This window comes from Bombina bombina, chromosome 6 (assembly GCF_027579735.1).
Source record: "Bombina bombina isolate aBomBom1 chromosome 6, aBomBom1.pri, whole genome shotgun sequence".
Taxonomy (NCBI): Eukaryota; Metazoa; Chordata; class Amphibia; order Anura; family Bombinatoridae; genus Bombina; species Bombina bombina.
The window spans coordinates 181,482,439-181,507,957 of record NC_069504.1 but is presented as its reverse complement, the minus strand read 5'-3'; the positions used below and the strand labels follow the sequence as shown (position 1 = coordinate 181,507,957).

At 39.4% G+C, this 25,519-nt stretch overlaps 1 protein-coding gene across 1 annotated transcript in view; it reads left to right on the top strand.

The window, feature by feature from the left end:
* CAPZA2 (capping actin protein of muscle Z-line subunit alpha 2) overlaps positions 1-14,379 on the top strand; it is a 135,939-nt gene extending 121,560 nt beyond the window's left edge. Inside the window, exons 9-10 of the mRNA XM_053716689.1 lie at positions 7,337-7,399; positions 13,148-14,379. Of these exons, the coding sequence (XP_053572664.1) occupies positions 7,337-7,399; positions 13,148-13,288 (204 nt within the window). The 3' untranslated portion in view covers positions 13,289-14,379. The remainder of the gene's footprint in view (positions 1-7,336; positions 7,400-13,147) is intronic.
* The last annotated feature ends 11,140 nt before the right edge of the window (positions 14,380-25,519 follow it).

Below are 25,519 nucleotides of genomic sequence, written 5' to 3'. Positions count from 1 at the left end.
TTTATTACTTGAAATTTATTTTCTCTGAGTTTACTCCCTCTATGGCGATTGCTGTTTGGGAGTCTGTTAGCAATGGGCACATATTTTTCCTATAGTTTTCAGTCGAAATTATATGGCCCACATGCAGTGCCCTGCGTTTCTTCACACTCTATTCTTTACTTTTCCGCAAGGGACAAGCATAGAATGTGACTTGTCTGTTTTCAAGACTGTTTCCCGTAGCCGACTCAGCTAAGGAGGCTGGACGTCGTTCCTTGAGGGGAAGGAGTAGTTGTTGCTATCACTACGAGAAGTTCTGTACCCTTAGCGGATAGACCTATGGATGGGTCATACACCAGGAAACCATCTGTGTATTTTGCTACCGTCGCTAGTGTGATGGTATATTTTATTGATGTGTTAACTGAGGCTTTAGTCAGTAGCTTCCATGGATGAAATCCAGGATTGGATAATTCCTTTATTTCAATTTTTCCTTGCCAGTTATCAAGCTGGGAGCTCAGGTGGTTCTGTTCCGGCTCTTGGGATTTTATGGTTAGAGCCTTGTTTTCTGGATATATGTTCTAAACCTAAGATTTTGGTTTCCTGACCAGGAGTCATCTTTGATTGGACCTGGCTTGACGACTATTTAAAAAAAAAAAAAGAGACTAAATAAAATATGGAAACGACATAGACTGCTGTTGACTCAGAGAGCATGTTGTCCATGTCCTGATCCGAAATTAAAGGATCTTGTATGGGGCTGACTCCGTTTTTTTGCTCAAATGTTTTCCTCTCAGAGGCAGTTTCTGTTTTCAGACTTGTCTGAAGATCAGATGAGAGGAGGGGCGTCTTTACACTGCGTAGGAGACCTCTCAGACCTGGAGTGATTGTTCCAGTTCTAATAGTGGTACAGATTCTGGGGTTTCTGATCGGGTTGTGGAAATTTTAATTTTGTTCCCTTCCTCCTTTACTCCTTGAGGGTCAACTTATGACGACTGTGGATTCTAGCACAAGTGCCTTCATTGTCTGTTCTCAAGAATAGTCTCAAGTTTTAGGGTTTGCTTTTCCTGTCAAACTCTTCCTGTTCATGGTCCTTCGGTCTTACCATAGTTCCCAGTTCTTACAGAGACTCGGGGATTACTCTTGGCGGCGCTTCAGTTACGGACTTTACAATGGCGTCCTAGCTGACGGATATCCTGGTTCCAGTGTTGTTCTTGCAGCCAGCAGGGTTTACACGGATGTGGTGTTAGGCTTCCCGTGATCTCACGGGTGGAAGGTGTCTTTGGGAAAGTGTTCCTTAGTCTCAAGCACTTGGGTAGTTTTCTTAGGATCATGATTTATTCCATATCAATGAAGATTTTCTGACTGTGGTCAGGAAATTAAGTCCTCTCAATTTGAGTCCACTTCTCGGCCTTCAGTGGTTTAGTACATAGGGGTCTTAGGACTGATGGTGATGGCAATGGACGATAGCCGGGCAGATAACTCGGCATGCGCTGCGGCTGACCTCTGTTACATCCCATGGGTTGCAGGTTCAATCTCCGGTGAGGTCTACCCTACCTTTCATTCTTCTGAGGTTGATCAACTGAGCAGTGTCTTTTGTTCCTTTCACTTCTGTTTGTTAGTTTTACTTCAGGCCTATGTAGTTAAGCATACTCAGGCACTGGAATGGGGACTATGTGGATTTGTCTCCTCTATTTGTCTCTGGATCACTTATTCAGGGGAACATGATTTAGCAGAGTATGGACTCAGGCCGAGTCTGTTCTTTTTATAAGGCTTCCTGGATCTGAGAGCGCGCTCAAAGCTCTGCTGATCTGGCCTCAGTAAGCTTCGGTCCGGTTTTGATCCTTTTTTTCAGATGGACAATATGTCAGCGATAGGGAGGAACGAGGTGTTCCTTAACCATGGCTGAGGTGGAAAATATTATATAGTGGATGGAGACTCATTCTTGCTATCTGTCAGCGTTCCATGTCCCACGGGTGGACACTTGGGAAACAGATTTTCTGACATAGGTTTTTTCTTTTGGGAAACTCCATCCGGGAGTTTTTCTCCAACCTGAATTTCAAATGGGGTCGGCTTGATTGGATCTCATGGCCTCTTGTTAGAATGCCAGGTTTCGGGAATACGGGTTCAGGTCCTGGGTCCAGTCTGAGCTGCTAGTTACATTGGCAGTTCCTTGGTCCTGAAGTCTAGTATATCTATTTTCCCCGTTTGTGCTTCTTTTCTGAATACTTGTTCGAATCACATGGGAAAGGGCATCAGTGAGCTTCATCGTTTCTGCGTTGCCTTGCAGGATTTAGTATGCTGTTATGGTATACATGTCATCCCTGTCACCTTGGTAGCTTCCATTGAGGACAGATCTTTTCATTCAGAAACCTTTTCTTTTCCAGAAGCTGGTTTCTCTGCGACTGACTGCTTGGGATTGGAACGCTTAATCTTATCCAAGCGGGGGTTCTTTGGAACGATTTGCCATAAGTTATGGCGAATATATCTTTATTGATGTGACTCCATAGGATACTCATGGAGTGGCGTTAGGATTCCCAAGATTTGGTCTTTTCTCCAAGTAGGTTTGGAGAGGGGTTTCTCAGCGAGTTCCCTAAAGGACATGTGTCTGGCAGATGTACAAGATGTTCATTCTTTTGTCAGGCTTTGACTAGAATCAGGCCTCTGTTTATTCCGAATGCTCCTCTTTGGAGTTTGAGTTTCGTTTTTATAGTTCTTAGAGGGGTTCCATTTGAACCTATGCATTCCATAGATATTCAGTTTTTATCTTGGAAGGTTTTGTTTCTTGTTGACATTCTTCTGCTAGATGAGTGTCTAAGTTTTCGGCATTGCCTTATTTTTCATAGATATAAGGTGGTTTTCTGTTCTGAACTGGTTTTCTTCCTAAAGTTGTCGGACAGGAACGTTGATCAGGGGATTGTTGTTCCTTCTTTGTGTCCTATTCCTTTCAGAGGGAACGCCTGCTACACGGTTTAGACGTAGTCCGTGCCTTTAAGTCTACTTACAAGCGACTAAGGATTTTTGTCACTAATCTTTTTTGTTTCTCATTTTTTCAGGGAAATGTAGGGTTCAGAAAGCTACGACTACCTCCCTTTCTTTTTGGCTGATGGGTGTCATCAGGTTTGCAATGAGACTGCTGGATAGCAGCCTCCCCAATGAATTCCGGCTCTTCATGTTTTCTTCCCCCGGTTGGAAGGTGAATTGGTGAAGAGTTCCTTAGTTCCATCTGCAGGGGTAGTTTTCTTGGAGAGCTATATTAGTCTACTCATCAATGAAGTTGACTGTAGTCAGGAATTCATGGATTTCGTTCTTACCTAGCACTTCAGTCCCATCAGTGGTATGGAGGTATTTGGGCTGATGGTAACGACAATGGACATCCTTCCAGTTGTCCTTTTCCACCTTTAGTTCTCAACAGTTAAGAATTTTAGGTGGTTGTCTCAGGATCCTTGCTTCCAGGTATCCTGTTTTTGCATTTCTTCTGGGTGAGTGTGACAACAGATGCCAGCCTTTTGGGCTGGGAAACTATTTGGGGCCCTCTAAGAGCCGGGAACATGGACTCGGGTGGAGCCTGTTCTTCCCATAACCGTTTAAGGTTAAATTATCGCCTAGCCTCAGTTAGCTTCGGCCGGGTTTATCAGGTTTTAGTTAGATCTTACTTCAGCCGTCGGGGACTCTGAGTTTTCTCGGCCATGACAGAAGTAGTCAAGATCGTTTAGTGGGCAGATACCCACAATTGCTGTCTGTTGACAACCTGCATCCCAGATGGGATTTCTGAGAGGCGGTCTTCGTAAGTAAGCAGACTTTTTACCCAGGGGAGGGGGAAGTCCAGCCGGGAGTTTTCCAGCCGGACTCTCAATGGGGTCAGTTACAACTGAATCTCATGGCTTCTCAACTCGTTACCTTGGAATTTCAGTCTTGCATACTTAATTCCTCCATTTAATTTTTCTTCTGTAGTCACTTCCTCCACCTAGAATTCCCATGGAGGAAGGACCTTCTACTTCAAGGACCCTTCCTTTATTCAAAAACAGTTTCTCTGTAGCTGACTACTGGAAGATGGAAGTTTTATTTCATCCAAGCATGGATTAGGAATTGATCATTGAGTCCATGAATCGGGCTCGTAATCCGTAATCTAGGAAGATTTTACCCATATGACATGGCGTAAATATTTTTAATGGTGGATCCAGGGTTTATCCCTGGAGTAGAGTCAGGATTCTTAGGATATTGTCTTTCTCCAAGAGGGTTGGATAAAGGACCATCGACAAGCACCCTAAAGGGTTGAATTTCTGCCTTTATCGATTTTATTACTCAAGCGTCTGGCAGATGTTCCAGATGTACAATCCTTTGGTCAGGATCTGGCCTGTGTTCATGCCAGTTACTCCTCCATGGAGTCTTACTTTGGTTTTAAGAATTCTTCAAGGGGCTCAGTTTGAGCCTATGAATTCCTTCAATATTAAGTTATCTTGGAAAGTTTTATTTCTTGATACTATTTCTTCTGCTTGCAGAGTGTCAGAGCTCTCGGTATTGCAGTATGAGTCCCATTACATTACCTTATTTTTCATTTTGATAAGGTAGTTTTTTCGTACTAAATTAGGATTTCTTCCTAAGGTAGTTTCTGATTGGAACATCAATCAGGAGATTATTCTTTGTTTCCCATTCCTACTTCTCAGAAGGATTGGCTTCTGCACTATTTGGATGTGGTTCGTGTTTTAAAGTTTTACCTGCAGGTGACTAAGGATTTTCGTTAGTCTTCTGCATTTGTTTGTAGTTTTCTCAGGAAAATGTAAGGGACAGAAAGCTACGGCTACTTTTCTTTCTTTTTGGCTGAAGAGTATCATACTTTTTGCGTATGAGACTGCTGGACAGCAGCTTCCAGAGAGAAAGTTACGACTCATTCCACGAGGGCTGTTGCTTCCTCATGGGCGTTCAAGAATGAAGCTTCTGTGGTACAGATTTGCAAGACTGCAACTTGGTCCTCTCTTCTCACTTTTTCAAAGTTTTTCTATATTTGACATTTTTGCTTCGGCTGCAGTCGCTTTTGGGAGAAAGGTTCTTCAAGCAGTGGTGCCTTCCGTTTAGGTTCCCTGTCTTGTCCCTCCCATATCATCTGTGTACTCTAGCTTGGGTATTGATTCCCATTAGTAATTAAGATGATCCGTGGACTCATTGTGTCATTAAAAAGAAAAGAAAATGTATGCCCGTCCTGTTTTTGTAAGAGACAGGTTGTTGGGTTTTTAAACTTCAGACACCTCTGCACCTTGTTACTTCCTTTCTCTCCTTGACTTCGGTCGAATGACTGGGTTGGGAGTGAAGGGAGGTGATATTTAACAGCTTTGCTGTGGTGCTCTTTGCCGCCTCCTACTGACCAGGAGGTGAATATCCCATTAGTAATTAAGATGATCCGTGGACTCATCGTGTCAAAAAAGAAATAAATTTATCAGGTAAGCATAAATTTTCTTATTACCCATTCCCCAGTGTTGCATAACCAACACGGTTATAGAAATACACTTTTTACTGCTGTGATTACCTTGTATCTATGCCTCTGCAGACTGCCCCCTTATTTCAGTTATTTTGACAGACTTGCATTTTAGCCAATCACTGCTCACTCAAGGGTAACTTCACATGCATGAGCTCAATGTTATCTATATGAAGCACATGAACTAATGCTCTCTTGTGGTCAAAATGCATTCAGATTAGAAGCAATCTTCAAGGTCTAAGAAATTAGCATATGAACCTCCTAGAATTAGCTTTCAACTAAGAATACCAAGAGAACAAAGCAAATTTGTTGATAAAAGTAAAAAAGTAAATTGGAAAGTTGTTTAAAATTACATTCCCTATTTAAATCATGAGGTTTTTTTTGGACTTGACTATCCCTTTAATTGTATATCCTTTTTCAATTAGTTTAGCTAGTTGTTGTTCTCTGTATGTTTAGTCTCCTCGACAGGTAATATTCTAAGCTACATTTATCAATTTATTAAAAAAAATTAACCCTTACTCAAGGGAAGCACTATTTAGAAATTACCTGCACTATATAACTCCGCTCCCCCGACCCCCCCCCCCTTCTTTTGCTTAAATGTGCATGCATAAATAACTCTGTTAGCTCTTTATATTCATTTTAATTAGAATGATTAATTCTCCATAATCCCAGCTTAAAATGCCAAGTTTCAGTGGTTTGTGGGAATCACCTAGTTGCAGTGGCGTATTTAGGTTTTGTGCTGCCATAGGCACTCAAAATTCTGTCGTTCCACCCCACCCCAAAAAAAATAAAAAAGGTTGTACGCATTTTTTTCCCTTAATATGTTTTGGGGTCGGTGTGTAAAATGGGTTGTTTTTTTTTTCATAACAATTTAAAAGAAAATGGGCTAGCAAAACACTTGCATACAGGTGGGTTGAATTGCTTGCATCTCATACCATTTTCTCCCTGAGAGAAGGGAGAGAAAAGAAGGGGAGGGGAGAAAAGGGTTGGAAAGGAAAGAAGGGAGGGAGGGAGAGAAGACAAAAGTGGGGAGGGAGAGGAGAAAAGAGGGAGTGAAGAAAGGAGTGAAAAAAGGGGGGAGCAAGAGGGAGTTGAGAGAAAGAAGGGAGGCAGTTGAGGGAGGGAGGAAGGGAGGGAGAAAGGGAAAGAAGAGACAGAAGAGGATGGGAGGGAAAGAAGAATACACTATGAAACCATCACTGCCCTTCACGTGCAACAACATACAGTAATTACCATCATTCAAGTAATTAAACTTTTTAAGTGTCCGTTTACTATTTACTCCATGGGTTCATGAATGCAGAGAAAGCTAGCTATTAAAGTTTATGATTAGCCATCACAAGCTGATCTAAGCAGTGCACAGACACATCCAGTATGTTTGTTACTAAGACCTGAAACAAGCACACTGCCCTTGCAGACCCACCACAGCTGACAAGGGCAGCATATTGGCACAAGGTCTTCTCCTCCAGCCCATATCCCCGGGCAAGTTTCTCACCAAGAATGTTTCCACTGCAAAAATGCTGGCAGCTCTAAATGAATCAACGATTTAAAGGAGTACTGCCTATGAAAAGTGACCTTAATCAGCGCACGTGCCTTGTCTTCTCTGTAAAAGCCTGCACTTTATCGCTCACTGTACTATGTGCTGGCTTTTAGAGAGAGTATAGGGCAGATGTGCTGCCCCTCCCAAATCTGCTGCCCTAGGCACCGGGCCTTGTTGGCCTAGGCCATAATATGCCCCTGCCTAGGTTGTGTACAGTCTTTCTATTTCATGGACCATCGGCTGTGACAATTGTTTAGCGCTAGATTTGTTAAAAAAACAAATTAACACAATTTTGCTTCAACTGTATATTTTCAGTATGTTTTATCTCATTGTCTTATAATTTAATTTTTTTTCAGAATGAAGTCCAAACTGCTAAAGAATTTATTAAAATTATAGAGGATGCAGAAAATGAATATCAGGTATTTATTCACCTTTTCTGAAGCCTGTAAATAAACGTAAATGTTCTGTCATTCTGACAGTGCTAGAAGAACATATTTTACCTTAAAGGGACACTTGAAGGTGGGGGGGAGGGGATTAGTTACAGTAATATGTTCCCAATGACTTTTTGTAGCTGCATGGAATTAAATATTTTGTTTATTGCTCATTCTTAACAATACTAGAAAATGTATATCATATAAGTAGAGGCTATAATATAAATAAAACAAGTCCTGTACATCACTTCAGGGGAAAAAAGGGTATCTCTGCTGTTGCACCTCTTCCAAAGTATCTATAGTTTAAAAGAGATGGTGCTCTTGGGACCTTCTAAAATATACCATCATCCAAAACAATGTATACTCACAAGACGTACACCTGAATGGTGCCAGAAGAATAGGCCAGGAAGCTCCAGTACAGTAGTGCTTCAACAGCAGACCTCAATAGGGATCTCTCCTAAAAGTACAATCCACAAGTGGACCTTCTAAAATATACCATCATCAAAAACAATGTATACTCACAAGACGTACACCTGAATGGTGCCAGAAGAATAGTCCAGGAAGCTCCAGTACAGTAGTGCTTCAACAGCAGACCTCAATAGGGATCTTTCCAAAAAGTACAATCTACAAGTGTAGCTCCTTTAGAATAGAGTTTAATATAATAAAAGTAACTACCATGTTTTTTTGGCTATCTGGCTGTTTCATTAGGTTATTGACCTTCGTATACACTGCCCATATTAAAACGAACAGTGGTGTTAAGGGAACTGGCGTACCTCTAATCCAGAGGTGACTTTGGGTATGTCATCACAGCCCTAAGGACTATCCTCTTAAGTGCACCAGAAATAGATGTGCCACTTAAAATGTTCCCCAGGGATTGGAAAATCAGAATGTTCAACTAAGCTAAAAGTAATGCATCTAAAGTAGTAATCATCTAGTCCAGATTATTTAAATAATCTGTATTATACATGTGCTTCATGTTGAGAGTGAACAGAAAAGGAATATCTCTCCAGTTAGTGTTCTTATCTTTGACCTCTGATTTTATGATTGATACAATTGCTAATATATTGAGTAATACATTTGGCAATTTGACCATAATCACCCTTATTTATTTATATTTTGACATTTTTTTTCTTTAAAGAAGCAGATCATTTGGAGAATCCTAGCTTTGATATCACTCCTTTATCAAATTCAAAGGACAATCTATTTACATCAACCTATTTTTAAGTTAGCAATTATTTTTTAAGAATGGACATTTTCTACTAATCCTCCTGAATAGGTTGAATGCAGTATTCTTTTTCAGTAGGCGATAACTATAGTAACTTAAATAGCCTTAACTGTCCACATTTTTAAATAAAGTTTTAGTATCATCTCAACATAAATTAGGGTCTAGAAAATCTATACTCTCTCGACTAATAAAATGTGTGAACATTCTATCCCTCTATATCTAGAATTCAAATATTCACAAATTCTTCAGCTTCCCAGTTAGTACACTTGCACACAAAAAGTAAAACACCAGTGTCTCAGCCATTATATTTGAGATTTACACTGAAGTTAGACTCCTAAATATAACGCTGTACAAAAATGCCTATGAATACATTGGGCAAATCTTGTACTTTTTTATTTATTTTTTATTTGCAAAAACAGTCATCTAAAATATAGGACAACTAAAACCAATGTTCACTTTTTTTCTGCTCTAACAGTTTGGCTAATAAATCAGAATTGGATAGAACATTAAACTTTTAATCAATTTTCCTATTTACTTTAGCTCAGTTTGCTTAGTTCTCTTGGTCCTCTTCTGACGAAGAAAAAGGAGGAAGCAGCACCACCAAAGATAGTTTCAAGCAGGTTTATTCAGCTTGTGAGACAGCCAGAACAGTAATCTCATACAACGTTTCGGACACAGTCCTTCGTCATGTATACATGATTAAGTACTGTGTCCGAAACGTATGAGATTACTGGTCTGGCTGTCTCACAAGCTGAATAAACCTGCTTGAAACTATCTTTGGTGATGCTGCTTCCTCCTTTTTCTTCATTTGTATTGGGGTTTATGCAGGACCCTGGTTGCGAGCACACCCTCTACTATTCCCAGGTGCTGGATACTTTGAACTTTGGTACTCTTCTGACAGCAGTGTTTTCAACAATGTTTATAGCCATGTTCTACATAGTTGCAAATAATACTAACGTAGTGTGCTAAAGATGGCACTCGCCTAAGCCTCCTATTAACCTACAAGTTTGATAAGTCGAAGTTTCATGATTCAAGTAAAGCATGCCATTTTAAATAACTTTACAATTTATTTCTATCACAACCAGCTAGGTCTACCCTAAAGGTTTATTAGACTTTCTTCTACAAGATATGACGAGTCCACTGATTTCATCCTTACTTGTGGGATTTATTCTCCTGCTAACAGGAAGTGGCAAAGAGCTCCTCCCTTCCCTCCACACCCAGTCATTCTCTTTGCCTGTGTTAGTAATAGGAAGAGGTAAAGTGAGGTGTTTTTAGATTCTTCAATCAAGAAAAAAATTTTATTTTAAAATGGTGCCAGTGAGTACTATTTGCCAAATTCATTCGCTTTCAGTCGGACAACATCACGTCTGTAGCCTACATCAATCATCAGGGAGGAACAAGGAGTTCCTTGGCGATGACAGAAGTATCGAAGATAATTCGGTGGGCGGAGGCCCACTCTTGTTATCTGTCAGCAATCTACATCCCAGGAGTGGACAACTGGGAAGCGGACTTTTTAAGCAGACAGACGTTTCATCCGGGGGAGTGGGAGCTCCATCCGGAGGTCTTTGCCACTCTGATCCTCAGATGGTGCAGACCGGAGTTGTATCTGATGGCATCTCGTCAGAATGCCAAGCTTCCAAGATACGGATCCAGGTCGAGGGATCCTCAGGCTGAACTGATAGATGCCTTGGCAGTGCCTTAGTCGTTCAACCTAGCTTATGTGTTTCCTCCATTTGCTCTCCTTCCTCGGGTGATTGCTCGGATCAAACAGGAGAGGGTTTTAGTAATTCTAATTGCGCCTGCATGGCCTCGCAGGACTTGGTATGCAGATCTAGTGGACATGTCCTCTCTGCCGCCATGGAGGCTTCCATTGAGGCAGGACCTTCTCATTCAGGGACCCTTCCAACACCCAAATCTAGTTTCTCTGCAACTAACTGCTTGGAGATTGAACGCTTGATTTTATCTAAGCGGGGGTTCTCTGATTCATTCATTGATACTTTGATTCAGGCACGTAAGCCTGTCACTAGAAAGATCTATCCTAAGATATGGCGTAAATATCTTTTTTGGTGTGAATCCAAGGGCTACTCATGGAGTAGAGTTAGGATTCCCAGAATTCTGTCTTTTCTCCAAGAAAGATTGGAGAAAGGGTTATCGGCGAGTTCCTTAAAGGGACAAATCTCTGCTTTGTCAATTTTGCTACACAAACGTTTGGCAGATGTTCCAGGCGTTCAGTCTTTTTGTCAGGCTTTAACCAGAATTAAGCCTGTGTTTAGACCAATAGCTCCACCCTGGAGTTTAAATTTAGTTCTTGATGTTCTTCAAGGGGTTCCGTTTGAACCCATGCATTCCATAGATATTAAGTTGTTATCTTGGAAAGTTTTGTGTTTGGTTGCTATTTCTTCTGCTCGTAGAGTTTCGGAGCTTTCAGCATTACATGATTCGCCTTGTCTTATCTTCCATTCTGATAAGGTGGTTTTACGTACCAAACCTGGTTTCCTTCCTAAGGTTGTTTCTAATAAGAATATTAATCAGGAAATTGTTGTTCCTTCATTATGTCCTAACCCTTCTTCTAAGAAGGAGCGTATGTTGCATAACTTGGACGTGGTCCGTGCCCTGAAGTTTTACTTGCAGGCGACTAAGGTTATCTGTCAATCATCTTCATTATTCATTGTTTTTTTTCTGAAAAGCGTAATGGTCAGAAAGCTACGGCTACCTCTTTCTTTTTGGCTGAAGAGTATCATCCGTCTGGCTTATGAGACTGCTGGACAGCAGCCTCCTGAAATAATTACGGCTCATTCTACTAGGGCTGTGGCTTCCTTATGGGCATTTAAAAACGATGCTTCTGTTGAACAGATTTGCAAGGATGCGACTTGGTCGTCTCTTCACACATTTTCCAAATGTGATTCTTTTGCTTCTTCTGAGGCTAGTTTTGGGAGACAGGTTCTTCAAGCAGTGGTGCCTACCGTCTTGTCCCTCCCTTTTCATCCATGTCCTGTAACTTTGGTATTGTATCCCACAAGTAAGGATGAAATCCGTTGACTCGTCCTATCTTGTAGAAGAAAAGGAAATGTATGCTTACCTGATAAATGTATTTCTTCTACGATATGACGAGTCCACGGCCCACCCTGTCATTTTTAAGACGGGTATATATTATATTTTTGTTAAACTTCAGTCACCTCTGCACCTTTGGCTTTTCCTTTCTCTTTCTAACTTCGGTCGAATGACTGGAGGTGGAGGGAAGGGAGGAGCTATATATACAGCTCTGCTGTGGTGCTCTTTGCCACTTCCTGTTAGCAGGAGGATAAATCCCACAATTAAGGATGAAATCCGTGGACTCGTCATATCGTAGAAGAAATAAATTTATCAGGTAAGCATAAATTTCCTTTTTTTTAGATATGTATATATATATATATATATATATATATATATATATATATATATATATATATATATATATATATATATATATATATATATATATATATATAAAATTGGCAGATAATAGACTTGCCTAGGTTTATCCCACATAGGAAAAATTCAGTACCCACATATTGGCCTCTGTGTATAAAAAGAGGCTAATATAAAGTCTGCTGTTCCATTTGAATTGTCATGTTTTTGAGAACAATGAGTGGTGGTTTCAGTTTGAAAAAAAGCAGCACTTTCCCCCTACAATTATTAATCTGCAGCTGGTTTAACAAATGACTGAAAGCATATCGAAGGTGAACACATTTACCATTATGTTGTGCCTTTTAATTTGTAATAACTGTTGTTAAAGTGTTCATTTAGGTGCTTTTTGCTTTGTCTGTAAATGAGAAATGTTTCCTGATAAATCTGAGTATGGTAGCCACAAAAACTTCCACCACCACATTACATAAAATTATACAGTTGAGGCTTAGAGACTCCAGACTAGAAATCTCTTAACCTTGATTCTTTATTAAAAAAAAAAAAAGGAAATTGTTGGAACCTTGATATTTTTGCTTAACTTTTTTTAAATTAGGCTTTGTTAATTTTAATAAGAATAACATAACATTTTATCAGCACTAGATAATGTTTCCCGCCCATCTTTTCCTCATTAGTTTGTAGTTATGTGCATTTGTTATTTGTTTGTAGGAATAAATTACGAATATGGCCGCTGGTAGAAGCATTTGTCTCTTTGGAACTGGATTTATTTGTTTGAAAGTGCATCCATATTTGTCATTATTTCATACAATACAATGAAAAATGCATATACCTATTTGCATATTGTATCTATGATTCTTTTTATAAAAGTAAAAAGTTAAGTTTTTCTACCTAGAATGAGTATTGTGTATTTCCTGTTTTTAAAATGCAAACTGACACATGCAAACTGATAAATGCTATCTATTGTAATACTTTATAAAGCACAAACAAATTCTACAGTGGTGTCCATGGGTACAAAAGATAAAAGTATAACGATGATACAATATTTATGAATAGACAGAACCTTTTTCAAATACAGGAATCTAAATTCACTACTTTTTTTTTCTCTACAGACTGCAATCAGTGAGAATTACCAGACTATGTCGGACACTACTTTTAAAGCCTTACGTCGGCAGCTGCCAGTTACACGCACAAAGATTGACTGGAACAAGATTCTTAGTTACAAAATTGGAAAAGAGATGCAGAATGCTTAAAGTGAACATTGCATGACTGGATCATTTTACTGTATGTGCATACAAATAAAGATGATTGCGAAGTATTCAGAACTGCCAAGTTGCCCAGTCAGCATGGCCTTTTCCTATTAATAAGGAATCAATATAATTTAAAATGATTGGCCTACAGCACAAGATTTAATTAATCAACAATTTGGTTTATTTTCTTTTTAAAAAATTTTTTGTTGGGCTTTATTTTTCCTTAACATATTGCACTTGTATGAAGCATATTCATGTTTGATTAACTGGATGTGTCCAAATTGTAGTCTGTTTGTAAAATATATGTATGATATCTATATATATAATTTTACACACACCCAAGCGTGCACTTGATAATGCATGAATATGTAGAAGGTAGTTTTTTTTTGTTTTTTTTTAAATGAATTAATTGGTTTCAAGAGACCTTTCTAGGTTTTACCCCTTTTAGTGCCATTCTGGTATGAAACCTATTTTTTTCTCTTAGTTTCAGGTCCTAAAAGGACACAGAAGGTGTTGATTTATCCTCGTTTAGCCATATGAAATAGACTTATCCAATGATTGATTGTTTATAAAACACTTTTTTTTAGTGTTGCCTGTACTAAAGTCCTTGAGAGCTTTAGAGTACATTTATTTTGATAGCTCTATTTAATAAACCCTTTTTTAAAAAAAATAATAATAAAAACAAACAAATGTAAGTAGAAGGTCTAATGCTATTTGGGAGTTCATAGAGTCAGCCATTGCTTGAATATATATATAATGCTTTTTTTTGTTTTCCTGTGAAAGCTATTTAAATTAGCTTGAAAATCCATCTGCCGATAACTTCTTATTTTTATTATACAGCCTCCAATGTAATATAACAAGGCAAATTTGTAATATATATATAATCCTGTACTCATCATGTCTGTTTATTTTTCTGCAATTGAAATGTACTCAGTTCAATGTGACATTAAATGCAGATTTTCTATTTCTTTGACTAGCATGTGATTGTGACATGCGCTGCACTGTTTCATAATTAAAACAGAATGGAGAAGTGTTAAAAAAAAAAAAATCCTTTAAACTAATTTTATGCTAATTAAATAGGCAACTTGACATTATGTCAATGTGGCTACTTTTTCTGTCTGTTCTTTGCTTTGGGATAGGTTTTCATTTTATTTCTCTGACTTTTATTGCAATATTTCAAATGGATACTACAATACTGTAAGGTTATTAGTTTAATGCCTATTTGGAAATATAACACTTTTTGGTTATTTTCATACTTATATTACTTTTGCTTGTATCTAGCCTATAGTTTTTATTTAAACGTCAACCGTGATCTAAAATATGAAGCTGGAAGAATTCAGTCATGTTAAAGGGACACTAAACCCAATTTTTTTCTTTCATGATTCAGATAGAGCATGAGATTTTAAGCACCTTTCTAATTTACTCCAATTATCAATTTTTCTTTGTTCTCATGCTATCTTGATTTGAAAAAGCAGTACTGTAAGCTTTAGAGCCAGACTATTTTTTGTTCAGCACAAGGGTAGCACTTGCTAATTTGTGGCTAAATGTAGCAAACCAATCAGCAAGCTCTACCAAGGTGCTGAACTAACAAATGGGCCGGCTCCTAACCTTTTATTACTGCTTTTTTCAAATCAAGATAACATGAGAACAAAGAAAAATTGATAATAGGAGTAAATTAGAAAGTTGCTTAAAATTGCATGCTCTATCTGAATCATGCAAGAAAAAATGTGGGGTTAGTATCCCTTTAAGCCTTAGAATTATTGTATAGAAAATAAGCAAATCTAGGCAAGTATCCCCGCTTGCTTTTCCCCAGAACTGCTCTGCATACATTTACTAATGCACCATGGAAAGCTGGGTAATATATGCAAATTAGGTTCCAAGTACTGTGTTTAACCACTACAAAACACCTCTAAACAGCTGTTTGACGCTTTTAGAAAGGTTGAAATTGAAATGTGAATTTTAATTTGAAATGGCAGCATTTTTGCAATGTACTTGTATTAGCAAAAATGCTTCTAGAAAAATTTTAACTACAGCATACTCATATCCTATAAGGACCCATGCATCAGTATTCAAACACAATGCTTGATCAGAGAGCTGGCAGTGGTATTTCTTCTGAAGACCTAATTTGTGTCATGCAAGCTACTGCTGACCCTCTGAAGGTGTGGTGTTTGAATACTGGTGTACAGGGCCCTCACAGGATATGTGCGTATGCTGCAGAAAACTAGTCATTTTTACTAGAAACATTTTTGCCAAATTAAGTATACTGCAAAAATGCTTATTTAAAATTGAAATTAATCCATTGACATTTCATTTTTGACCTTTCTAGCCCTTTAACTTTCATTAACTAAAGATAGGTTTTGATTTGTTGCTTGGGGAAGCTTATTTCCAGAGATAATGCAATACTCATTTGAGTTGTGGTGGAGATTAAAATCCTCCATTTCATAAAAGTAAGAGCCACAGACTTATTGTATTTAAAAAAAATATAAGCAAATCTATGATAAACATGATCATTTATCCACAACTGCAGGTACTTGGTATTTTCCCATTTAGAACATCCACAGCAACACTTATAACGCGCTTCATTTGCTACCGTAATAGCTCTTGTATGCGCCCTCCCAACGTAGTGATATTTTTTTTATTTAATTTTTTCTCCAGTCTACAAGAAAGCAGATGCCTACATCTTATTACCTAGAAAATATGTAGCTCTCCATTAGCTCCTTCTCTGCCAAGCTCCAGTATCATCATCTATGGCTGAATCCAGACTGCAAGAAGGGAAAAAAACACATTAAAGAACTACGATGTTCACTATACATAGAGCCTTTTGTAACATCCCTAAGGCCTCTTAGCTTTTTCTTTTAAACGCAAAATCAATGCCCTTAACATTTGAGGCGTTTCAGTGCTGGCACAAAGGAGCCAAGCTACATACAAGCAAATCAGTGGTATCCTTCAAATGTTTCAAGAGAAAATGCCTCACAACTGTACAGGCTGATTCTATACTAATATCACTTTATGGCATGGGCCAGGCATTGGACAAAATGATGGTTTAGCTTCAGCTTTGGGTGCACTATTTTGGATGTATTGGCCTTGGTACATGCAGTGATTACATATTTTACTGGATAGGACTCAAGTAAATTACCGGTTTCAGAAAAATATCCTGGAATCATGGGCAGAAAATTAACATGTTCAATACTTTTTAAGTTTGTTTACAATCCTTCATTTAATGTGTGATAGTTGATGGTTTTGTTGAATTTTGCATCTTACGTCTTTTGGGTCCTATCCTCATAGAGGCTATATTATTAAGGGACAGTCAAGTCCAAAAAATACTTTCACGTTTCAAATAGAGCATGTCATTTTAAACAATTTTCCAATTTACTTTTATCACAAATTTTACTTTGTTCTCTTGGTATTCTTAGTTGAAAGCTAAACCTAGGAGGTTCATATGCTAATTTCTTAGACCTTGAAGGCCTCCTCTAATCTAAATGCATTTTGATAGTTTTTCACCACTAGAGGGCATTAGTTCACGTGTTTCATATATATATATATATATATATATAACATTGAGCTCATGCACGTGAATTTACCATGGAGACAGCTCTGATTGGCTAAAATGCAAGTCTGTCAAAAGAATTGAATTAAGGGGGCAGTCTGCTGAGGCTTAGATACAAGGGAATTACAGAGGTAAAACTGATATAATTATAACGGTGTTGGTTATGCAAAACTGGGGAATTGGTAATTAAGGGATTATCTATCTTTTAAAAAAACAAAAATTCTGGTGTTGACTGTCCCTTTAAAATTACTTTTAGCACAAATTGTAAGCTGCATGATAATGTACCTTCATATCAGAGAGGAATTTTGCCATGAGTAATGCTGCTGCTTAATATTATTGAACATATTATTTTGTTTTTCTTTTCACTGATATTTCTGACCCGCAGAACAAAAGAACCCTTACTTACAAGCGCAATTTTTGCATGAAATGTTGTTTGCACATGTGCAGTTAAGGAAAGAGATTGTAGTAGCCAAACTCATAAGGAGGTTTTAACACTGATTCCGTTTAGGTAATTAATAATTTATTAAACGGAGATTAGAAAGGAATGTGTTTGTTTAAATACCTGTCTAATAGCTTGAAGGGACACTGAACCCAAAAAAAATTATTTCATGATTCAGATAGAGCATACAATTTTAAGCAACTTTCTAATTTACTCCTATTATCAAATTTTCTTCTCTTGGTATCTTTATTTGAAAAGCAAAACGGCAGAAGTCCACAGCACCAAATAGGAATATTCTTGTCTTTGTCATTTATTTTCTTTAGCTTACAAAAGCAACGTTTCAAGTTATTCACCCTTAATCATGCTAATACAGAACACCTGTATGCTGCTACTTAAATAGCATATCCCTTAAAGGGACAGTAAACACCAGAATTTTTGTTGTTAAAAAAGATAGATAATCCCTTTATTACCCATTCCCAAATTTTGCATAACCAACACAGTTATAATATACTATTTACCTCTGTGATTACCTTGTATCTATGCCTCTGCAAACTGCCCCCTTATTTCAGGTCTTTTGACAGACATGCATTTTTAGCCAATCAGTGCTTGCTCTTAGGAGCTTCACGTGCCGGAGCTCAATGTTATCTATATGAAACACATGAACTAATGCCGTCAAAATGCTTTCCGATTAGAGGCAGTCTTCAAGGTCTAAGAAATTAGCACATGAACCTCCTAGATTTAGCTTTCAACTAAGAATACCAAGAGAACAAAGCAAAATTGGTAATAAAAGTAAATTGGAAAGTTGTTAAAAATTACATGCCCTATTTAAATCATGAAAGATTTTTTTAACTTTACTGTCCCTTTAACCCTTGCAATACCATTTAAAAAAATTACTAAAATACACAATTTACTGCCACCTAGTGGTCACAAACTTATTTTCCTTTACAAACAAAAGTACTTATACAATTAAGTTATTTTATATGATATGATACAATCATGCTGTATGAAGCCTATTCAGAGAGAATTATGTTACAATTTATATAATTTCTCATCACAGAAATACTGACATATCAATCTCCCTGTTGATACCCATAGGTGTTAATGTATCCAATTTGTAAATCCAAAAAGACTCCTTTCTCTTCAATAAGAGCTCCCTGTTGCCACCCCTTCTCAAAGTGCCCACGCTGTCAATTATTTGCCACCTTAGCTGGGATATGCTATGACCAGCTTCAATAAAATGGCAGGCCACTGGAGCTTTCATGTCACCACATCTTATGTTGGATCTGTGCTGAGTGAGCCTGTCTCTTATTTTCCCTCACCATCTCTCCTAAGTATATATTTGAACATGGGCATTTTATTAAATATACCACGTGTAAAGATTATTTCTTCAACATTGGTGTGTCCGGTCCACGGCGTCATCCATAACTTGTGGTAATTTTCTCTTCCCCAACAGGAAATGGCAAAGAGCACAGCAAAAGCTGTCCATATAGTCCCTCCTAGGCTCCGCCCACCTCAGTCATTCTCTTTGCCGCTGAACAAGCAGCATCTCCACGGAGATGGTGAAGAGTATGTGGTGTTTAGTTGTAGTTTTTTATTCTACTATCAAGAGTTTGTTATTTTAAAATAGTGCTGGTATGTACTATTTACTCTGAAACAGAAAAAGATGAAGAGTTCTGTTTGTGAGAGGAATATGATTTTAGCAGCAGTAACTAAAATCGTTTGCTGTTTCCACATAGGACTGTTGAGATGAGATAACTTCAGTTGGGGGAAACAGTTGGCAGACTTTTCTGCTTAAGGTATGACTAGCCATATTTCTAACAAGACTGTGTAATGCTGGAAGGCTGTCATTTTCCCTCATGGGGACCGGTAAGCCATTTTCTTAGTCTCAAACAGAATAAAGGGCTTAATATGGGCTATAAAACTGGTAGACACTTTTATGGGCTAGATCGATTGCTTTATTTGGGCATTTTATACAGCTTGATGTTGAAATTAACACTCTATAAACTTCGGGAAACGTTTTTTTACGTCAGGCACTGGTTTAGACACCTTCCCAGTCAGGAAGGGCCTTCTCTGTAGTAGGCAGAGCCTCATTTTCGCGCCATTACTGCGCAGTTACTTTTGAGAGCAGGACATGCAGCTGCATGTGTGTAGGTCTGAAAGTAGTTGAAAAGGTTCCTAGAAGGCTTCATTTGGTATCGTATACCCCCCTGGGTTTGGTAAAGTCGCAGCAAATGCTGTAGCTGGGACTGTAGAGGGGTTAAAATTGTAACCGGTTCCGGTTTCCTCATTTTAAGGGTTAAAGGTCTGAAATTTGGGGTGCAATGTTTTGAATGCTTTAAGACACTGTGGTGAAAATTTGGTTAAATTTGAACAATTCCTTCATAGTTTTTCACATATTCATTAATAAAGTGTGCCCTGTTTAAAATTTAAAGAGACGGTTTTGTTTTAAAACGGTTTTTGTACTTTATTGACAAGTTTAAGCCTGTTTAACATGTCTGTGCCTTCAGATAAACTATGTTCTGTATGTATGGAAGCCAATGTGTCTCCCCCTTCAAAATTGTGTGATAATTGTGCCATAGCGTCCAAACAAAGTAAGGACAGTACTGCCACAGATAGTAAAGTTGCCCAAGATGATTCATCAGATGAAGGGAGTAGACATAGTTCTACATCATCTCCTTCTGTGTCTACACCAGTTTTGCCCACGCAGGAGATCCCTAGTACTTCTAGCGCGCCAATGCTTGTTACTATGCAACAATTGACGGCAGTAATGGATAACTCCATAGCAAATATTTTATCCAAAATGCCTGCATTTCAGAGAAAGCGCGATTGCTCTGTTTTAAACACTGTAGAGCAGGAGGGCGCTGATGATAATTGCTCTGTCATACCCTCACACCAATCTGAAGTGGCCATGAGGGAGGTTTTGTCAGATGGGGAAATTTCTGATTCAGGTAGAATTTCTCAACAGGCAGAACCTGATGTTGTAACATTTAAATTTAAATTAGAGCATCTCCGCGCACTGCTTATGGAGGTGCTATCTACTCTGGATGATTGTGACAACCTGGTCATTCCAGAAAAATTGTGCAAGATGGACAAGTTCCTAGAGGTTCCGGTGCACCCCGACGCTTTTCCTATACCCAAGCGGGTGGCGGACATAGTGAATAAGGAGTGGGAGAAGCCCGGCATACCCTTTGTCCCCCCTCCTATATTTAAGAAATTATTTCCTATGGTCAACCCCAGAAGGGACTTATGGCAGACAGTCCCTAAGGTCGAGGGGGCAGTTTCTACACTAGCCAAGCGCACTACTATTCCTATCGAAGATAATTGTGCTTTCAAAGATCCTATGGATAAAAAATTGGAGGGTTTGCTTAAAAAGATTTTTGTACAGCAAGGTTACCTCCTGCAACCTATTTCGTGCATTATTCCTGTCACTACAGCAGCGTGATTCTGGTTCGAGGAACTAGAAAAGCCGCTCAGTAGAGAGACTCCGTATGAGGAGGTTATGGACAGAATTCACACACTTAAGTTAGCTAATTCCTTTATTTTAGATGCCGCTTTGCAGTTAGCTAGATTAGCGGCGAAAAATTCAGGGTTTGCAATTGTGGCGCGCAGAGCGCTCTGGCTAAAGTCTTGGTCAGCGGATGTATCTTCCAAGACAAAATTGCTTAATATCCCTTTCAAAGGTAAGACCCTTTTTGGGCCAGAATTGAAAGAGATTATCTCAGACATCACTGGGGGTAAGGGCCACGCCCTCCCACAAGATAGGCCTTTCAAGGCCAAGAATAAGTCTAATTTTCGTTCCTTTCGCAATTTCAGGAACGGACCGGCCTCCAACTCTGCGGCCTCTAGACAAGAGGGTAATGCTTCACAAACCAAACCAGCTTGGAAACCAATGCAAGGCTGGAACAAGGGTAAGCAGGCCAAGAAGCCTGCTGCTGCTACCAAAACAGCATGAAGGAGTAGCCCCTGATCCGGGACCGGATCTAGTAGGGGGCAGACTCTCTCTCTTCGCTCAGGCTTGGGCAAGAGATGTTCAGGATCCCTGGGCACTTCTGGAATTCAAGGAACTACCTCCAAGGGGAAGGTTCCACATGTCTCACTTATCCTCAAACCAAATAAAGAGACAGGCATTCTTACATTGTGTAGAAGACCTGTTAAAAATGGGAGTGATACACCCAGTTCCAACCGTGGAACAAGGAATGGGGTTTTACTCAAATCTGTTTGTAGTTCCCAAAAAAGAGGGAACTTTCAGACTAATTCTGGATTTAAAGATCCTAAACAAATTTCTCAGAGTGCCATCGTTCAAAATGGAAACAATTCGAACGATTTTACCTACAATCCAGGAGGGTCAAATTATGACTACCGTGGATCTAAAGGATGCGTATCTACATATTCCTATCCACAAAGATCATCATCAGTTCCTAAGGTTCGCCTTTCTGGACAAACATTACCAGTTTGTGGCTCTCCCATTCGTGCTAGCCACTGCTCCAAGGATTTTCACAAAGGTAGTCGGGTCCCTTCTAGCGGTTCTAAGACCAAGGGGCATTGCAGTAGCACCTTACTTGGACGACATTCTGATACAAGAGTCGTCTTTTTCAAAGGCAAAGGCTCACACAGACATCGTTCTGGCCTTTCTCAGAGCTCACGGATGGAAAGTGAACATAGAAAAAAGTTCCCTGTCTCCGTCGACAAGAGTTCCTTTCTTGGGGACAATAATAGATTCTTTAGAAATGAAGATTTTTCTGACAGATGTCAGAAAGTCAAAACTTCTAAACGCTTGTCAAGTTCTTCACTCTGTTCCACGACCTTCCATAGCTCAGTGCATGGAAGTAGTAGGGTTGATGGTTGCAGCAATGGACATAGTTCCTTTTGCGCAAATTCATCTAAGACCATTACAACTGTGCATGCTGAAACAGTGAAATGGGGACTATACAGACTTGTCTCCAGTGATTCAAGTAGATCAGAAGACCAGAGACTCACTCCGTTGGTGGCTAACCCAGGATCACCTGTCCCAGGGAATGAGCTTCCGCAGACCAGAGTGGGTCATCTTCACGACCGACGCCAGTCTAGTGGGCTGGGGCGCGGTCTGGTACTCCCTGAAAGCTCAGGGGCTATGGTCTCGGGAAGAGTCTCTTCTCCCGATAAACATTCTGGAACTGAGAGCTATATTCAATACTCTCAGGGCTTGGCCTCAACTAGCAAAGGCCAGATTCATAAAATTCCAATCAGACAACATGACGACTGTTGCTTACATCAACCATCAGGGGGGAACAAGGAGTTCCCTGGCGATGAAAGAAGTGACCAAAATCATAAAATGGGCGGAGGATCACTCCTGCCACCTATCTGCGATCCACATCCCAGGAGTGGAAAACTGGGAGGCTGATTATCTGAGTCGTCAGACATTCCATCCGGGGAGTGGGAACTCCACCCGGAGATATTTGCCCAGTTGACTCAATTATGGGGCATTCCAGACATGGATCTGATGGCGTCTAGTCAGAACTTCAAGGTTCCTTGCTACAGGTCCAGATCCAGGGATCCCAAGGCGACTCTAGTGGATGCATTAGTAGCGCCTTGGACCTTCAACCTAGCTCATGTGTTTCCACCGTTTCCTCTCATTCCCAGGCTGGTAGCCAGGATCAAGCAGGAGAGGGCCTCGGTGATCTTGATAGCTCCTGCGTGGCCACGCAGGACTTGGTATGCAGACCTGGTGAATATGTCATCGGCTCCACCATGGAAGCTACCTTTGAGACAGGATCTTCTAGTACAAGGTCCATTCGAACATCCAAATCTAGTTTCCCTCCAGCTAACGGCTTGGAAATTGAACGCTTGATTTTATCTAAGCGTGGGTTTTCGGATTCTGTAATAGACCAGAAAACCTGTAACTAGAAAAATTTACCATAAAATATGGAAAAGATATATCTGTTGGTGTGAATCCAAGGGATTCTCATGGAGTAAGATCAAAATTCCTAGGATCCTTTCCTTTCTCCAAGAAGGTTTGGATAAGGGATTATCAGCGAGTTCTCTAAAGGGACAGATTTCTGCTTTATCTGTCGTCTTACACAAACGACTGGCAGCTGTGCCTGATGTTCAAGCTTTTGTTCAGGCTTTGCTCAGGATCAAACCTGTTTACAGACCTTTGACTCCTCCCTGGAGTCTGAATTTAGTTCTTTCAGTTCTTCAAGGGGTTCCGTTTAAACCTCTACATTCCATAGATATCAAGATGTTATCTTGGAAAGTTCTGTTTTTGGTTGCTATTTCTTCTGCTAGAAGAGTTTGAGTTATCTGCTTTGCAGTGTAATCCGCCCTATCTGGTGTTCCATTCAGATAAGGTTGTTTTGCATACTAAACCTGGTTTCCTTCCAAAGGTTGTTTCCAACAAGAATATTAACCAGGAAATAGTTGTGCCTTCTTTGTGTCCGAATCCAGTTTCAAAGAAGGAACGTTTGTTACACAATTTAGATGTAGTTCGTGCTTTAAAGTTCTATTTAGAAGCAACAAAGGATTTCAGACAAACGTCTTCTCTGTTTGTCGTTTATTCTGGCAAGAGGAGAGGTCAAAAAGCTACTGCTACCTCTTTCCTTTTGGCTGAAAAGTATCATCCGATTGGCTTACGAGACTGCCGGACGGCAACCTCCTGAACACATCACAGCTCACTCTACTAGGGCTGTGGCTTCCACATGGGCCTTCAAGAACGAGGCTTCTGTTGATCAGATATGTAAGGCAGCGACTTGGTCTTCCCTGCACACTTTTGCCAAATTCTACAAATTTGATACTTTTGCTTCTTCGGAGGCTATTTTTGGGAGAAAGGTTTTGAAAGCCGTGGTGCCTTCTGTTTAGGTAACCTGATTGGCTCCCTCCCTTCATCCATGTCCTAAAGCTTTGGTATTGGTTCCCACAAGTTATGAATGACGCCGTGGACCGGACACACCAATGTTGGAGAAAACAGAATTTATGATTACCTGATAAATTACTTTCTCCAACGGTATGTCCGGTCCACGGCCCGCCCTGGTTTTTTAATCAGGTTTGATGAATTTCTTTCTTTAACTACAGTCACCACGGCACCTTATGGTTTCTCCTGTTTTTTCTCCTGTCCGTCGGTCGAATGACTGGGGTGGGCGGAGCCTAGGAGGGACTATATGGACAGCTTTTGCTGTGCTCTTTGCCATTTCCTGTTGGGGAAGAGAATATTCCCACAAGTTATGGATGACGCCATGGACCGGACACACCGTTGGAGAAAGTAATTTATCAGGTAAGCATAAATTCTGTTTTCTTTTAAATCTTTTACCCGTGTGTGGATGCACAAATTCTTTACCTCTGATTAGAGTTACAGCTGGCACAATTTAGGCATGGGTAGGTGCCGTTAATAAAAAAAAAAAAAATAAGTAATTTACATTTGTTGTTTGTTTAACAGGCTCTATGTCATTTTTAACCACCAAATCTCTTATGTTAGGGACACGTCTATAAGCCATAAGGGGATATTGTTGAAATGCTTTAATTTCCTTGTTGCATTTTTTTTTTTTTAAAAACAGGCCTATGCTTCTTCATTATCTGGGCTATTTCCTGACTACATGGATTGTATTGTGTAACATATACAAATCTATCATGCTTTTTCTTAGACTTAAGTGTTTTATTAGTACTGCTAACACCCTTACTCCTTTATGCCTCTACAAGTTTGGGTGGATAACCCTTTGTATAAACCTATTTGCCATCTCATCTAATCTTTGGTCAACCAAGGAACTCTCACTGACTATTCTCTGAACCCTCATCATTTGGCTTTTAGGTAGAGTTCCTAAGTTTTTGTCAGTATTTTTTCTGTATATATCAATATTCAAGATGCCTGTTATCATATCCTTGTACACTTCTGTGTCCAGGAATGCTATCTTAGTTTCACTAAATTTTAAACCCTGTACCGCACCGTTAAGCTGGTTAACAAATGCCATGGTTTAAAAAGCAAGAATGTAAGCTTAGATGCCGGTCCATTTTTGATGAACAACCTGGGTTCTTGGTGGATAAATTCACCCACCAATACAAAAGTGCTGTCCATGGTTCTGAACCAAACATTGGCTGGCTCTTTAGCTTAGATGCCTTCTTTTTCAAATAAAGCTAGCAAGAGGACGAAGAAAATTGATCATAGGAGTAAATTAGAAAATTGCTTAAAATTGCATGATCTGTCTGAATCATGAAAGAAAAAAAATTGTGTTTGGTGTCCCTTTCATATAACTTGAAATTTATAGAACAATTTCTATATCTT